Source organism: Lampris incognitus, chromosome 19 (assembly GCF_029633865.1).
Source record: "Lampris incognitus isolate fLamInc1 chromosome 19, fLamInc1.hap2, whole genome shotgun sequence".
Classification (NCBI taxonomy): Eukaryota; Metazoa; Chordata; class Actinopteri; order Lampriformes; family Lampridae; genus Lampris; species Lampris incognitus.
Window position 1 is genome coordinate 21,447,030 of NC_079229.1, and position 18,466 is coordinate 21,465,495.

The 18,466-nt window shown below is 47.2% G+C and overlaps 1 protein-coding gene across 2 annotated transcripts in view; it reads right to left on the minus strand.

Annotated features, from left to right (window-relative positions):
• Positions 1-18,466, minus strand: part of nrp1a (neuropilin 1a) — a 76,346-nt gene that overhangs the window by 35,319 nt on the left and 22,561 nt on the right. For both annotated transcript variants that reach the window (XM_056299180.1, XM_056299179.1), the window contains exons 5-6: positions 7,927-8,154; positions 1,905-2,060 (exon numbers count right to left, since the gene is read on the minus strand). In XM_056299180.1, the coding sequence (XP_056155155.1) occupies positions 1,905-2,060; positions 7,927-8,154 (384 nt within the window). The remainder of the gene's footprint in view (positions 1-1,904; positions 2,061-7,926; positions 8,155-18,466) is intronic.

Below are 18,466 nucleotides of genomic sequence, written 5' to 3' on the forward strand. Positions count from 1 at the left end.
AGATGTGGAGAAAGAAAGCAAGGGAGAAGGAATGAGAGGAAGAAAGACCGGCATATGCTGTAACTAGGGTGCAGGGATGAGAGAGAGCGAGAGAGAGAGAGAGAGAGAGAGAGAGAGAGAGAGAGAGAGAGAGAGAGAGAGAGAGAGAGAGAGAGAGAGAGAGAGAGGTGCAAAAGGCGACAGAGACTGGCTCTTTTCATCAGAGCCTTATCACATCTCATCAGTAGCTTTCAACTAGAGCAAAGCTTTGCCCTCGACACGAAGAAGCGTGAAAATCCTGCGTGGATTATGCATAAGGGGATTATAAATGATTTAATTGGTACAAGTATGGAGACGTACTAGGAAAGATGGAAAAAGCCAGAGATTCTCTCTCTCCTTCCTTCGCTGGGATGCAACTCAGTGATGTAAGACCACATAATTTATGTAGATAAAGGTATTTACCGATCAGCTGTCTGATATTTTGGTCTCTTAACGATGAGGTGAGGAGAGGAGAGGATTTTGCTCCTCTGATCTTAGACTGGTGATGAAAGGGACCCAAGTAGCTCGATAAACAAATGGGGTAATGACAATCAACTGACATCCTTGTATTCATTACTGCAGGGGAACTAACAGTCTGTCAATTTGTGTGTGTATATGTGTGTGTGTGTTTGCATTATTATAAATCATAGATGCTTTAATATGAACCAAAAAATAAATAAAATTTTTGATGCAATTTGCAAATTGCCATCCATTGCCGTTACTATGATGGGAGTGTGTGTTGTTTTGTTGGTCTATGTGTGCGTTTACATGTGTGCGTACATGTGTGTGTGTGTGTGTGTGTGTGTCTGGGGTGGTCTAGTTTGTGGATAGATTTACAACCCCTCGCAGTGCCCGTCTTCCTTAATGAAATGTTTAGTCCAAGCTTTTCTCAAATTGGGGTCATGTGGGTCGAGCCCCGTGACGATGACGCTGTGTGTGTGTGTGTGTGTGTGTGTGTGTGTGTGTGTAGTGAGGGGTTGTCTGGTGGGACGGCTGACTCCCGCAGTCTGTCTGGACCCTCGGCGTATAACCCCAGTGTGTAAACGCAGGTATCATAAACCGTGGGAGACAATCCATAGCTTGTAACACATTCCCCTAATGAAAGAGCAGGAGGTGTTGATTCAATAACTCCGGAGCTCCGTTAACTGACGGAGAATACTTCAAAACAGGACCAGATGCGGCTTTGGCTGAGAACGAGCCGCAATTCCCCCCCCCCCCCCCTCAGATTCCTCATAATGTTGCTGTTGCTGTGAGTGTACTTCCTTCACTCTCGTCCAAACCCCAATAAAATCTAAACCAAGAGCCAGGATCTATCCATGTCCAGTTCAGGCTTGTCTTAACTTTTATTCTCTCACTGATGTTCTGGTGCATTGTTGGTTTATTCTGTTTCCAGGTGCCGCTGAACTGTACTGATTTTTTTTCTCCCTTTTTCTCCCCAATTGTACCCGTCCAATTACCCCCCTCTTCCGAGCCATCCCGGTTGCTGCTCCACCCCCTCTGCTGATCCGTGGAGGGCTGCAGACTACCACATGGCCTCCTCCGATACATGTGGAGTCGCCAGCCGCTTCTTTTCACCTGACAGTGAGGAGTTTCGCCAAGGGGATGTAGTGCGTGAGAGGATCACACTATTCCCCCCAGTCCCCCCCCCCAACAGGCGCCCCGACTGACCAGAGGAGGCGCTAGTGCAGCGACCAGGACACATGCCCACATCCGGCTTCCCATCCGTAGACACGGCCGATTGTGTCTGTAGAGATGCCCAACCAAGCTGGAGGTAACACTGGGATTCGAACCGGCGATCCCCATGTTGATAGGCCACGGAATAGACCACTACGCTACCCGGACGCCTCAAACTGTTCTAATTTCAAGTCTTTTCAAATCCAGCTCACCCTCGGGGACGGTCCTTTCGATGACGGTGAAGTTGGCGGAAAAGCCCTCCTTGGCAATGGCGCTGTCTGTGTTAATTGTCAGGGCGAGGATGCCTGTATAGGAGATGATCCTGCCTGGCGTGTTCTGCCCACAGTACCTCCCGACATATGGACCGACTGCAGAAAGAGACAGTGGAAAAGAGAAGACGAGAAAGAGAAACAGACAGACATAAACAAAGAAGAGAAAGGGAGACAAAAACATTTTTCCCAGGGTTACTCACAGTTTGAGGCTGGGTTAAGTCATTATTTGTTTGTCTGTCATGGTCCCGTCACAGATGAGCTTAGCTACCGGTCTCCCCCCCCCCCCCCACACACACACACGCACGCACACACATCCCACATGCCACCCTCGGAGGTGAGAAAACTAGTGTGTGCGCGAGATACAGAGACAACTAAAAGCTAAAATTGCAGTGACTGGGATGATTTTCACGAGGTGACCCTATGACAATGTGTGGGAAAAGAGTGCACACATTCCTCGCCGCGCTGACCGCCAAACACAAAAGAGGAGAGGAAGAGGAACTTCTGCTGACGGCGTGGCGAGGTCACAGTCTCTGTCTTGTTTGCCGGTCGTAAATTCCTTGGGCCCACTCCTTTATTTGTGGTGTAGGGCTGAGTCATACACGGCCACGGCCGAGCGATCTTTGCGAGGGAGACCAAACAGGCGGAGACAGGAAAAGACAAGGTGGGTGGGGGTGGGGGTGAGGGCAAACGACATGGAGCAATAAATGTACAAGAGGGGCACGTTCCAATGAGCAGACTGAATGAACAGAAGAGAGGGTGGGCAGGGGGGAAGGGTGAAGCAGGAGAGAGATGGATATAGAGATAGAGAACGAGAGACAGAGAGGAAAAGAATAGAGAGAAAGATTGAAGGAGGCAAGATGGCGGGCGCTGAAGAGAGAGGCAAGAGGGAGGGGGTGGGAGGGAGGGAGGGAGGAAGGGAGAGCACAGTGACCTTGCCCTATGTGGTGAATATATATATATATATATATATGTGTGTGTGTGTGTGTGTGTGTGTGTGCGTGTGTGCACACATGTGTCAGTCTGTCTGCTGTTTGGTGTGCGGATGTTAAGCAGGTCCAGGGGCCTATAGCTTATCTGTGATTAGCAATGCTGTGATCAGTGGCGAGTGACAGGGCTGCCTCCCTCTGGCCTCTTGTCATCCAAACATGCCACTTGCAGCCAGGCTCATACATGAAAGGCAGAGAAGCCAGGCTATAGGGACTTAGGGCAGGGGTGTTATGGCCCAGATTAATCTTTATAACACAGGTGCCTTGTGTGTTTGTGCGTGTACGTGTACATGTGTGTGTGTGTGTGTGTGTGTGTGTGTGTGTGTGTGTGTGTGTGTGTGTGTGTGTGTGTGTGTGTGTGTGTGTGTGTCTTTAAACCCACCAAGGTCTAGGCTGAATGAAAAAAAAAAGAAGACGAAAAAAACATCTCCCAGATTATCTGCATGACTCCCCAGCACTATGAAATTTTAAAGACTCTAACCATGAACGCGCCGTAATGCCCGTCTCTCTGCTGCTGTGGGAGGAGGGAGGGAGGGAGGTGGGAGCAGGTTGCTCTGCATTCCCTGCATGGTGTGGTGAGCCTAGATCGGGGCGTGTCTGGGGCTGGATGGAGGCGGTGTGACTCCCCTGGCACTCCATGAAGGCCTGCGCTTCCACACATCTCTCCCCTTGTCACACAGCCCCCCCCCCCCGACTCACCCCGAGCCCCACCCCACCCCACCCCTGGGCTTGCGAGTGTCGAGCCTTCGGCGCTAATGCACTATTGATCCAGCAGGCACCACAGGTACTGGCGTGAAGAAGCCTCCACATAGCGCAGTGTGTCCCTCATGCCCCCCATGTGTCCCTCACTAGGCTTATTTTTATACGAGGCTGTCTCACTGGAAGGGTGTGAAACCAGAGTAGTGCGGTCTCGTCTCTGATCCAAAATGGCTCAGTTTCAGGCAAAAACAATGCCTGGTGTTCATTATCTTGTTTGATTGAACCATTGTGTCTTCATCTGAGAGAGAATAAGTAACATTTCAGTGAATTTTAATCAGAGTTTTTTTTTAATATAAAACTGAAGCATAGGGAACATCTGCTTTGCTGATCCCTGATGTCACCCCCCCCCCAAAGTCATTCAAACATTGTTGTAAGAAAAAGAATGTGTAAAAATATATAAATATGCAAAAGGCGATAATAATGTCACATTCTCTGATTCTGAGGCCCTGGCAGACCTTTTTATTCAATTCTTCTCCAAAAATGAAACATGTTTTGTGCTTGGGGAAAACATAAAAGCTAACTTCACACCCTTATAATAAATCAGAAATCCACTCTGCTCTTCAGATCTTTGGAAGTGTTGAGTTCAGAGCAAGTTCAACTCCAAGTAAGCTCGCCTGAAATGCTGCAGCCACCTCACGTTGGGAAAGGCAGTGTGCAGCATACCAAAGGCAAAAAGGCTGAAAGCTGATGAAGTCAGTCTTCGAAGTCCTCAACCGTGCTTCAATGGAAATGTCGCCGCGTGTTGCACGGCTGCCTGTCTTCGTCTCCCTCACCTACTGACGTTATGGTGGGGAGGAGGCCATTAGAATCAGGAAGTATTTGGCATTGAGCAATGACTAAGCATTATGTGTACTTCTCCATGAGGACCAGCCATTCACTCTCTCTTGCGAAACAGTCCTGAATGAGGCCAATCCTCGTCACGTGTACTCTCTATTAGCATGGACAGCAAGAGCAAATACATGATTTTCGCAAGAGAGGACCACAACGAGTCATCATCCCTTTTCGCCTCTAAAAACAAAGCGATGTGAAATAAAGCAAAAAAAAGAAAAGAAAAAAGAATGACTAGAAAGGAGGGCACTTCTCTACTAGCCTTCTTTGCTAACTTTTAGAGGGCGCATGGACTAGAGATGTGTCTCTCACCCTCTGAGACTGATTAGATCCGTGTCTTGACATGCAACGATCTGATGCATCCAGATACATTTCCAGCAGCTAAAAGATTGGTACGATTTGATTCAGCCTTATCTCAATGCAATAAAATGCGGTGCGATATGATGCAATTCGATAGGGCGTGATGCAATAGTGCAAGCATCCATCCATTCATCCATTTTCTACACCCACTTATCCCGGTCAAGGTTGTGTGGGGTTACTGGAGCCTATCCCAGCATGCATTTGGCACATGGCAATATCAACCCCTGGATGGGGCGACAGTCCATCTCAGCGTGATAGTGCAAACAGTTGTATTTTAATCCTCGTAATGCTGAATTTTTATGACTGGTTGAAAGAGGAAATCCTAATCAGTACACATCTACTCAATCCAGCGATGAGACAGAGAGAAAGATGGTGCTAACATCCCAATAGGAATCTCATTTGTTTGTAGTACAAAGGAAAATTGGTGAAACTCTTATGAAACCCAAAGTTAGCCCGCACTTGTGAGCTATAGCTGTTGGGTGGTGCACCATACATTTCCTCACCATCACCATCGGTCCACATCCTCAAAACAAAGGGGCGAGGACCACATAGAAAAGAGAGGGAGGAGAGCTGAGCGAGGGGCCGTGGGTCATGTGACCTGTGAGCGAGCTCTCCCCGTCAGGCAGAGAAAGAGACAAGCATACTGAAGGAGACAACTGAGGGGAAAACGTGGGAGAAACACACATCGCCAAAGCGGTAACAGTGGCCATTATTAGACGCTAAAAAACAAAAGATAAAACACGTCATATACTGGGCTCTGCCAATACACTAAAGCCCCCACTGAGTTTTCCCTGATTCCTTTCCACCTTTTTCCCAATACAAGCTGTTTGAATCAGTATAACCCTCTCTTAAACATGCCAGCAATAAAACGGTATCTTTATAGTGTCCTTCCACAAAACTATAGGTACCCAATTATTCGTCCTGCAGTGTGTTTCAGCTTTCCAATATTGAGGAGCGAGCTTTGCAACACACCTGTAAAGAATTGAAAACACCAAACCCCCCCCCCATAAAAACATGATAAACACTGCTCAGAAAGTAGAATATATAATAGGGATGCACGATATTGGATTTTTGCCAATTTGCGATGTACCAATATTTTCCAAACTCATTTTGGCTGATTGCCAATATCGATATAAACACATATTTCTTTCCACCTGCGTACAGAGAACATCAAGTCTGTCCTGTAGTGGACTGAACTGAAGCTGCTACACTGACCACAGGGCTGTGCACCCATGCTGCTGATCTCTATGGCTGGTCTTTTTTTTTTTTTTTTTCACCAAGTGGCCCTCCAACAGGTACAAACTACATAGAACTATGTAAAACATGAGTACAATCTGTGTACAAATGATTAAAATATATACCTCATTGTATCAGACGCAATGCGATTTCAGCAATGCAGCTTGTGGGTTTTTTTATTGCAAATTAAATCAAATCAATGTGTATTCATGATCCTGTAGTTAAAGCGATCTAGTTAATTAATTCAGTACCAGTTAAAAGCATTTGCTAACTTACTTACCCACTTTCCAAAGTAGCCTACCCCCCCCTTTTTTTCTCCCCCAATAGCACTTGGCCAATTACCCCACTCTTCCGAACTGTCCTGGTCACTGCTGCACCCGATCTGCTCATCCGGGGAGGGCTGCAGACGACTGCATGACTCCTCCATACATGTGGCATGGCCAGCCGCTTCTTTTCACCTGACAGTGACAAGTTTCACGAGGGGGGTGTAGCGCGTGGGAGGATCACGCTATTCCCCACAGTTCCCCATCCTCCTGAACAGGTGCCTCGACTGACCAGAGGTGGCGCTAGTGCAGTGACCAGGACACATACCCACATCCAGCTTCCCACCTGCAGACACGGCCAATTGTGTCTGTATTGATGTTCGACCAAGCCGGAGGTAGCACAGGGATTCGAACCGGCGATCTCTGTGTTGGTAGGCAACGGAATAGACCGCTACACTACCTGGATGTCCTCAAAGTAGCCTACTTGAAATCTCCTCAGAAAACACAGCTGGCACACAACCACATGCACCACAGACACAGTTGGTGAAGCAGGTAAAAAACCCACTTCACCCGGGGGTGGGTGCTCTGGTGCTTGAGCACCCACCGAAAAGGTTGAGTGCCCACAGCAAAGGCCAATCAAAAAATGAATAAATAAATAAACAAGATTGTGTACTGGAATGGTGTAGTATGGTGTTATAATTTGTAGCAGAGCAGTGTCGCATTTCGTTGCGGTTTGTGTCTACGTTCAACAGATGGCAGCAGCCTAGTAAGCCTACATCATGGTAATCACTAAAGCTAGCACAATAAAAGTGATTTTGTGACAGTCATCACCTTGATGATATTCACTTAACTTGGGCACCCATGGCCAAAAACATGAACCGGTGCCTATGCGTCCCGCCTACGTGACGCGCCGTGTCCGCGCCTAGTCAACAGTTCCCATTGTGTGCGCATAATTTAAGCGTCATCTCATCAGCCTGTCATATCGGCATTTCGGAACGATGCCGATATTTCATTTGAAAGCCATTATCTGCTAATACCAATGATGTGCCGATATCATCGTGCATCCCTAATATATATATCCTTTTTGGGAGGGGACAAAAACTCAAGTCATAAAAAAATGATGCAAACCTGGCCATGCTAGTGTTGGACAGTTAAGCAAAGCTGTCATTAAACCCATAGCCTTATGTGATTAGTTATAAATATTGTAGTGTTTAACAAAATGACAACTCTTCACTTGACATTTCTGTCGGGTATCTGCATTAGGTAGCTTGAGAAATTGTGAGGTCTTATTAGCGTTAGCTTAGCTGCGTCACTTGTGGGCCACCATCGTCAGGGGAATGGTTGCTGGAATTTCTGCTGGTTGCCGGTGCTCACTAGAGAGACATTTAACTGACGGCAGCTTTAAACATTAACCCTGGTGCATTGGCTCAAATCAGTGAATAATCACTCCCCTAGCCTGGGCCGTTTGTATTTTCAGTAAATGGCGCTGTTAACAACCTGATTCGTGGAAAACAAGTTGGTGTCACTCACCCCCAGGGAAGCCGTCCCAGATCTCCAGCCGGTCATAGCGGCAGAACACACCGGTTGGTGGGGTGGTATCAGGCTCCAGCTCAAAGCTCTCAAACTCCAGCACAATCTCCGACATCTTGGGGGCGAAGATCATGAAGGTGCAATCCAGATTGTTGGGGTACTTCTCTGGGAAACCAGGGGATTTGATGACTCCGCTGTTGGAGGTAAAGTTCCGAGAACATTCAGGACCTGTAGACAGGGGAAGGAGTTAAGAGGGAAGAAGATGAATGAAAGAAAGAGATGGAAAAGAAAAGGAGGAGGGGAGGAAAAGAGATACTTTAAAGCCTCTGGTTTAATTGCTCTCTTTGTTTCTCAGGTGGCTTTGTGTGTTGGTATTGAAACGCTCTGTGCCCCAGCTGGTCTATTGAATGGAGGGCAATTTATGGCCCAAGGTCTGAAGACCACCATGACAATCTGTGCCATTCGCTGGACATATGTAGGAGGCTATATTTGGGTCAGTCCCTTCTCTTTCCATGTCTTGGTCCTCTAGTTTGTTTTTTTTTTGGGGGGGGGTTACCACTTTTTCTCCCCAATTGTGTTCGGCCAATTACCCCACTCTTCCGAGCCGTCCTGATCTCTGCTTCACCCCTCTGCCAATCCGGGGAGGGCTGCAGACTACCACGTCTCCTCCGATACATGTGGAGTTGCCAGCCACTTCTTTTCACCTGACAGTGAGGAGTTTCACTGGGGCGACGTAGCGCGTGGGAGGGTCACGCTATTCCCTCCAGTTCCACCTCCTCGCTGAACAGGCACCCTGACCGACCAGAAGAGGCACTAGTGCAGTGACCAGGACACATACCCACATCCGGCTTCCCACCCGCAGACACAGCCAATTGTGTCTGTAGGGACGCCCGACAAAGCCGGAGGTAACACGGGAATTCGAATCAGCGATGCCTATGTTGGTAGGCAACGGAATAGACCACTACCCTACCCGGATGTGGGGCAGTCCCTTCTCTGTCCATGTCTTGGTCCTCTGGTTTTCTTGTTCCGTTTCAGTAACAAACCTTACTTTAACATTCATCATTATGTCTATGTGTGTGTGTGTTTGTGTGTGTGTGTGTGTGTGTGTGTGTGTGTGTGTGTGTGTGTGTGTGTGTGTGTGTGTCTGTGTGCACACATGTATGTGTGTTCATTTTACCACGGATGTGTGCATGTATGTTAATCTCTGCCTCCCAGATCATCCGGGCCAGTGAGTGTAAACATAAGTGAAAGGCCTCAATCACCAGAATGGCAGTCAAGGAGAGATGACAAACATCTTGATTCACATCGCACAGTACCCACTCACAGCAGCCCCCACATTACACATTTGTGGAAGTGGTGATGACTATGCATTAACTCACATACACACAGACAAACACGCACACAAAACGTCGTACACGACACAGTCAAAATATTTATTCACAGCTCCCCAGAGAGCTGCCTTTCTTTCAGCTGAGGAATGACACTGACACATTTCCCACGTTAGTCACTTCGTTCAGTGTAATGATGGAAAGATTATGATTCGGGAGTGATTGACACGTAATGAAAACGAAAAGAGCTACTGGGAGACATTTTTAAATCAATGACAGAAATGAGCATTAATGTGCACTCAACTGAGCAAAATTTCAAGAGGAAAACCGAACCAGGCTAGCCACGTTGAGTGACATTTCAATATGTAGCCCGGCTGCCCTGCAACACCCAACCTCACCGCCAGATAAAGCCCCGGCCCACAGTCGCTATAAATTAAGTGGACGTTGGCAAACGGCTTATTTCCCCGTCTCTCAGGCATCTCGCCGGGCGCCTAATTCAGGACCTTCAGGCACACTTCAGCATGTCTGCCATTCGTTCGCATGAAGGAGCAAAGCCCTGCTGAATTTCTCCCTTTTCTTTCCCCGAGTTAAGAGCCACGAGGCGCAGCATTTTGACTCTAAGAAGAGTTGACATTTAGTGCCGCTGCTAAGACGAAGCTTTCAAGAACAGTGGGTGCCATTAATTTCACAGTTCCCCTGGTATTTTCCCCCAGAAAATACGAGAGATTTTCTTATTTGAGACAGACCATTTCCTGGGATGATAGGTTGCTGGAGCCCACGCCCATCCATTTTACCTTGCCAATCTTAAAAGAAATTTCAGAGTCCTGAGGTGAAAACTATACAAGTGGGCTGTTTCATGCTAAAGTCCTTGACATCCCTCAGTGCACCAGACCGCATCTGTATCCATGGTGCACCTTAGGCCAGCGGAGCGTTTCCTGCAGATATCAGCCCAGAACAGAAGTCTTCGTTCATTTCTTCACCTTCTCGTGACCTTTACCTCTGTTCAACCCATGATCGGACAAATCTTTTTTGGAGTTACCCCACTCTTCTGAGTCGTTCCAGTTGCTGCTCCAACCCCTCTGCCGATCCGGGGAGGGCTGCAGACTACCACATGCCTCCTCTGATACATGCGGAGTCGCCAGCTGCTTCTTTTCACCCGACAGTGAGCAGTTTCACCAGGGGGACGTAGCGTGTGGGAGGATCACGCTGTTCCCCGCCCTCCCCCCGAACAGGTGCCCTGACCAACCACAGGAGGTGCTAGTGCAGTGACCACAACACAAACCCACATCTGGTTTCCCACCCCCAGACACAGGAAATTGTGTCTTTAGGGACACCCAACCAAGCCGGAGGTAACACGGGGATCTGAACCAGCGATCCCCGTGTTGGTAGGCAACGGAATAGAACGCTACGCTATCTGGACGCCCCATGACCAGACACAGCTGGTACTGAGGAGGAGAGGGTCAGTTCTGAAAAACTGCAAAACTCTGTGCCAGATCCTGCGCCTAGACCGGTTGCCACAGCCTCCATCACACAGCACTGTGTGAGTGTGAGTGTGAGTGTGTGAGTGTGTGTGTGTGTGTGTGTGTGTGTGTGTTTGTGTGGGAAGAGTAGGTAGGGGTGTATATGGGGTTGACAAGCGAGCACAACACAGATCCACTACTTGTCCTTCACATCTCCTATTCACCTTAGACACCGACTGTGACCATTGCCACCTCATCTCTCTGCCTTGGTGTGTGTCTCTTTCATGCCAAAGACTGAGGCCAAACTCAGCACAGACCCCGCCTCGGTCAGGACCGGGAGAAGACACCACAGCAAAACAGAGCCATGACAGAAGACACAGCACTTTGGTCATTGTCCCAGCGAGATAATCAACCAGCAGATCTGTTTTATCTGTTGCCTCCACAGGGGGGGTTTTCTGTTGGCGCTCACCCAGCCACACCGCCCCTCTCCATCACCCCCTGCACCACCCGGGATGCTTTTGTTGATGTTGTTTGATAGTCTTTCAGGGATACTAGCAGTGTGGCTACTGTGTACTGTACATGGAGCTGTGTGTGTGTGTGTGTGTGTGTGTGTGTGTGTGTGTGTGTGTGTGTGTGTGTACAGTATCTGTTAGGAATAGTAAACAAGATGAGCTTGTAAATATGAAAGGTTTGACTCACTGACAAACCTCCCAGAGAGAAGACTCAAAAGGACATATCCCGTATCACACTGCGTTCTCTTGCGTAGGCCACACACAAAGGCATACAGACGCACACATTTCTAACACACACACACACACACACACGCACACACACACACTGCTTTAACACCTCACACACACACACACACACACACACACACACACACACAAGGGTAAGCATGCATATCACTTCATCATAGATAAAACCCATAGCATCCGACTGTTACTTTTAAACAAACAGCTGAATTAATGCTGAGGACTAAAGAGTAGAAATAATCTGAAGCAGAATTTACCAGCATTGTCTAACCACACACTCACAAATCTACCGCTCGCAGCAACCGAGTCCTCAAATGCGTATTTATTTTCAACGTCTCTGCGGGGTGAAGTAAACAAATGTCATTCTGTCTCACTCGCCGAGAGCTGAGTCTTTTTTTTTTTTTTTGAAGGAGCCAGCCAGCAAAATAATCTTTAATGGATATCTGATTTCACCACGTGTAAATGCTCGGGTTTTACTTTAAATCTCAAATAAATATCCTTTCAACAGCAAAGAGCCGGGTGTCTTTCAGCTGTGTGTCTCCTGATGACTTGTCTCTGCTCATGTAACTGTGACTGTTAAAGCTCCAAGTGGTGAAACACGCCTTCAGTCTGACAGCCTCTCTCTCTCTTTTTACTCACACTGTTCCCTTTCCACACATCCACACACACCCCTCTATCTCTCCATCTCTCTCTCTCTCTCTCTCTCTCTCTCTCTCTCTCTCTCTCTCTCTCTCTCTCTCTCTCTCTCTCTCTCTCTCTCTCTCTCACCATTTCTCCGTCATCTCTCTCTCTTTCTCATATCTCTCTCTCTCTCTCTCTCTCTCTCTCTCTCTCTCTCTCTCTCTCTCTCTCTCTCTCTCTCTCTCTCTCACCCTTTCTCTATCTCATCTCTCTCCATCTCTCTCTCATAGCGCTTTCCAATTCAATTCAATTCAATATTTGCTTTTGTTGGCATGACATACGTTTTTTACATATTGCCAAAGCATGTAAAACAACTGCACAACAGCAGCAATGATTATAATAACAGCAACAACAACAATAGCAATAGGTGTCCTTTCCATCTCTCTCTCCATCTCATCTCTCTATCTCTCTCTTGCTCTCTCATATCGCTTTCCATCTCTCTCTCTCTCTCCATGTCTCTCTCTCATATCTCTCTCTCTCTCTCCATCTCCCTCTCTCCATTTCTCCCTCTCTCTCTCCATCTCTCTCTTTCTCTCTCTCTGTTCATGGCTATTAGGGGCAGGAGCCAAAGAGGCCTGAGGCGTTGTCGTAAGACTGTTAAGTAAATCATAGCTGTTTATGTTCCATGGGACTCTCTGGCTGATAATTAGCCCAATTACTGGTTGCCTGACCTCCATCCATGTGCCACACGGACAGAAGGGTTAATGGGCGGTGGAGAATGAACCCTTTCAACATTAAAACAAACATTAACCTGGAGCCTATGGGTTGTTTTTGAAATGCATGTAAAGTCACAAACGTACCCCCATTCCACATGCACATGCACACTTATACACCAAGGCACACTACTAGCAGCACACGAACATGGCTTTTAGCATGTTGAATGTCCTGGTATTTCCAGTGAGGGATGACACAGAACGTCAATAGAGGCTCCTATACTCTGGTTAGCTTAAAAGAGAGTTGCCGTCTCAGGTTTCAATGCGGGTATATACGTACGTGTGTGTGTGTGTGTGTGTGTCTGTGCGCGCGTGCGTGCGTGCTTGAACGTGTGTCTGTGTGATGACAGCTTGTCTCTGTGCCAGATGTGACCTATGCCATCATGGCGTGCCGTCTGCGAAAGCCGAGCAGCCTATAAAACTTCTATTGCTTGCCCCCACCCCACCCCACCCGTTTTAGGTGTTGACACAGGTGTGCTCAGAAGAGAGCCCGCATCGTGATATGATAAATAGCGCCAATGCACCGAATGACAATGATAGTGGTTTTCCGCATAAGGCATTTGCCCTGCAGATTTCCCTCCAATGTACTGAGTCATTGTTTTGAGTAATAAGGGAGTAAGAGGAGTTTTGGCATGTGAGCACTTCTGCGTGTCTGTGTGTACATCTATGTGTACATTTGTTTGTATGGATACGGAGGAAGAGACGACCAGCGGCACTATCATTGCCTCTTTGCCCACTGCCAGCTTTGATGTGGCTCTAAGACCATCGAGCCGTTAACTGGAAACATATGTACTCTGTGTGTGTGTGTGTGGGTGGGTGGATGGGGGTGGGGGTGGGGCGGTGTGAATTTGTGCACATGTGTGGGTGTCTGTATGCACGGTTATGATTATGGGAGAACTCTATCTAGAAATGCTTGAGCATTGTAAATGAGACTGACATTAAAAGACAGACTCTCCTCATTCAGTGGATGAGCTGCTGCTTTGGCACTGGGGACCTATTGTATGGGGGAGGGGGCATTTAAGGCTCATTTAGGGGTGCTGTTTGAGATGCCCTGGTGCACAATGCATGTTGTCCTGACTCAAGTGGAAGAAAACAGGTTTCTGTAACTCAGTATATTGATGATACGCATATAATTTAGAGTAGAAACTCAGCAAACTTGGGTAAATAACCTCTCTCTGGGTGCTGTACAACTGTCCATCACTGCAAGTAGCAGCTAGCCACATCCATAAACATGACCAGCTAGGTGATACATTCCCTTTAGCTGAATTATTCCTCAGTATCAGGCCAACCCATCCATCCATCCATCCATCCATCCATCCATCCATCCATCCATCCATCCATCCATCCATTATCCAAACTGCTTATCCTGCTTACAGGGTCTCGGGATGCCGGAGCCTATCCCCGCAGTCACTGGGCGGCAGGCGGGGTAACACCCTGGACAGGCCGCCAGTCCATCACAGGGCCGACACATTCACACCTATGGACAATTTAGTAAGTCCGATTCACCTGACCTACATGGCTTTGGACTGTGGGAGGACACCGGAGCACCCAGAGGAAACCCACGCAGACACGGGGAGAACATGCAAACTCCACACAGAGGACAACCAGGGACAACCCCCAAGGTTGGACTACCCCGGGGCTCGAACCCAGGACCTTCTTTCTGTGAGGAAATTGCGCTAACCACTGCACCACCGCCCCTCAGGCCAACCCTACAAATGCAAATGTCCCTGACTGACTGACTGACTGACTGACTGAGACAGAGCGACCACATTAGCGTAACTGACTGAGTGATCACATTTAGATTGACTGACTGAGTGATCAGTTTGACATGATTGGGCTGCTGGATCAGGTGACCAGCAACGTTACTGAAGTTACACGATTGGTCAGCTGAGCGCCAAGAGGCATGAGAGAGTGCAAGAGGCATGTAATGTAATGTAATGAGTGCACACAGTTAAAGCACAGTTAAATAATCACTCTGACAAAACACTCACTGACTGACAAATTCACATAAAGATTGCACGGCTTTTGCGGCTGCTAAACCTGCACAAATTACACAAAAGAAACCATGTAATTCTCAAAGCATCTGCAAAGGGTGAAAAGCACCCCTAACTGCACTGCCAAGCAAATAGCGTCTCAGTGCTCCGGTACTATTTGTATGTATTTAAATTGGGTAATATACATTTGGCGCAAAATTGGCCCCTTTCTATGCAAATGAGCCTCATTGCAAGGCACCAGTACTAATAGCCACACACAGAGGTAGAGTGAAAATTAATCAGCATCTTCATCTTCTGGGCATCAGGTGGTAACTGGTGCCCAGACTTTCCAGCGATCATCACACATCAGTGATTGTAGCCAGGCGAAGGCATCGTGATGCCAGGCGTGCTCATGAGCAGATATTTCACAGGAGAATATCACTTTTTGATTTAACTGAGACCGAAATCATTTGCAGGTACAGGTTGCCAGGTCAAACAACCCTTGCTATACTTGATATCAAGGATGACACTGAGCCTGCCTACAGTGTTCTTGGCGCAAAGCCACCATTTATACTCTGTCACATGGATAATTGCAATCAGATGCAAAACAAGGGCAAATTGCACTTGGCTGCAAAACTTAATGGCCGTGTTTGCACTGTAATGTAATTCTCGCAATATCTCTTGTGAATTGGCCCTTAAGACGGGGCAGATAGTGGTTGCAAGTGGTGCACAATTCATGGTGCTATCAGTGGCCACAATCAATTCTTTGTGCATTTGCCTGTCAATACAGAGTGAGTCTGAGAAAAATGAGAGACATCCACAGATAGAAACGGGGGGAATTAACAGATAACTGGAAGTTATAATTACAATTAAATTAAGTTCTCTTTCAAATCAAATATCCCAAGATATGAGTGGAAAGTATTGTTCTTGCGACTGCATTTATCGGCTTTAACCATGTCATGTGATATGCTACGTCAGTAAACTTTATCAACAAAGATTACTGGCACCACTGCAGAAAATTGCAGATGAACACTTAATATCCAGGATTTCACATTATAGACGCTACCACTGATGAGCCTTGTGACAAATTGGCCACAATTTCAGACACTGACCATACATGGTCCAGCCACATACTAGTTTCTGACCCCTTTTCCTTAGTATTGGTGTTTTCCCTGCTCCCTCCAGTCCTTGTCTGTCTCTCCCGCCTTCATAATCTCACTTGCCCTCTTTTTTTCCCCCCAGACTTCAGCCATTGGAGCAAGGCTGCCAATTTGCAGGCCATAAAACAAATAGCCCATGCTAATTAAGATGGTTGGACTGGATTTAGGGGTAGAGAGAGGGATGGCGATAATGACAGAGCCATATACAGAGGCAAAACAACCTGTTCTCCCCCAATTAGACACTTATCAGCCCACTGCTGATGAAAGCCAAGGCTGCCCTCCAGCTTGCTTGGATGTCTGTGCTTGTGTGCATGTTTGTGTGTGTGTGTGTGTATCTCTATAGTTTGTGTATGCATGAGGTGAACTTAATATATTTACATATGGTTGTTGTATATGTTTGCAGAGGATGTTTGAGGCATGTGTTTATGTGTGTCCACATATTCACTTGTTTGTGTGCACGCTATAGTACAAACCGTTTGACATTGTCCTGCATTTAACCTGGGGGAAAAGGCCGTCACAGTGCCTGAACTGGGTCTCTCGTGATCTCCAGTCCCTGATCCCTGATGTAAACACCCAGCGTTCACAACAATGAAATGCAAAGAGTTCCTCCCATACTTCCATTCGTTATCAAAACATCGACGTATCATCATTAAGTTTACATGTGTTAGCCAATACCCGCCTGTCAATGTTTCCCTGCTAATACCCTGCTGTTGATAAGCTCAGCTAATCAGCTAGCTTTGTATCTTTCTCTGCTCTGTTGGCTCTCTCTCGCTCTCTCTCTTTATCTCTCGCTTGCTCTGTGTAACAAACAGGGTTGCTAATTGATCTCGGAGCCTTGGTCTTGGCAGGGACTGTAGCCTCAGTAGTCAAAACACATAGTAAATTCAAAGCATATCAAAGTTCTGCCTTTGCTCAGGAACCAACGTGGCACTCGTGGTGCTCTTTCCACGGGGGAAGATCTGGCAGCAAAACATCTAATATTTCCACCGTGGGAAATATTTCCAGAAATCCCCACCACCCCCACCACCCCGCTGATTTCACAGACACTGCCTCCTTTTTTCAGTCTTGCTACTTCAAATTTACTCTCTCTGGGCCTCTCCTGTCTCACTTTCTCGAGACGACCAATATTTCTCCATATCTCCACACCTTTTGAGTATGCTCAGCAAATTGGCTTTTTTCTATTGCCACGGGGTCCCTTAACATGATTCATTTATAATCAGCACCATGTAATATAGGGAGCAAGTTGATCATGGGAAGAATGTAGTGGGTTTAACTGCGCTATCGTGAAAAAGAGGCAGTTTTGAGCATACGCGTGTGCATGCGTATGTGTGTGTGTGCATGCATGCGTGCTTGTGTGTGCATCCTTATGTGTGTGTGTGTGTGCATGCGTGCTTGTGCGTGCATGTTTGCTTGTGTGTGTGTGTGCATGCATGCATGTGTGTGCGTGCATGCATGCTTGTGTGTGTGTGTGCATGCATGCATGTGTGTGCGTGCATGCATGCTTGTGTGTGTGTGTGTGTGTGTGTGTGTGTGTGCATGTGTGCACGTGTTTACACATAAGAGAGAAGACCAATCAGCAGCACCATCGCTGCCTCCTTGCCTGCTTTGGTTTGGTGGGGTGTGACTTTGATCTCATAAATGGACTCAACTTTTACCAGCTGCTCCTCAGTGATAGTGGTGAAATCACCCACCCACACCTACACACTAGCCCAGATTAAAAGAAGAGAAGGACCCTGCCCAGCAATCCATCTTGTCTCTGAGGTCACGGGTCCACCATTCCATAAACTAGCACTGGGGTTAATTAAGGAAAGTGGAGTCTGCAGCACCTGTCTGTCTCCTAGTCAACCCCTACATATGTGACCTCCTCCACTACCTATTTCCTTCTCCCAAACACAGGAAGGCACACTACCAACAGGAAATTCTCCTTCTTGTTGTTTTTCTTCCTCTGATAAGATAGACATCTCCTGAGGATACTTGGGGTTCATCGTACTTTTTTTTTTTTTTACGGAAAAAAAAAAGATTTATTTTTTGGTCTTATTTTTAGGTACGGCCTTCACATGACGGAAGGAATCTCTTGATTGGGTGAAATGAGTGGATGCTATTCTAACTGTACACAGACGACATCTTAACGGAAACAGGAAGAGGTGAAAGCACTTCCTGCACCCGTGTCCTCATAAAGGGGGTTGAGTTCATTTATTCTCCGCAACCAGCTATAATCACAACAGGCTTGTTCCACCGCCATGATTCACCAACCGAGTGAATTAAACCAGCGTGTGAGACCGGCCTTCCCTTCTCGGAATAAATCCCAGGGAATGCAGTTGAAAATTAGCTTTGGTGCTTTGCTTAAATCATAAACAAACCATGAAATGAGAGAGAGATGTCTCTCTCCTGGCCCATTATCTGTAGTCTACCTCTATCTCTGGGCCGTGTTCCACTGTGTAAACACTACAGCTTCAAATTAAGGTACGAT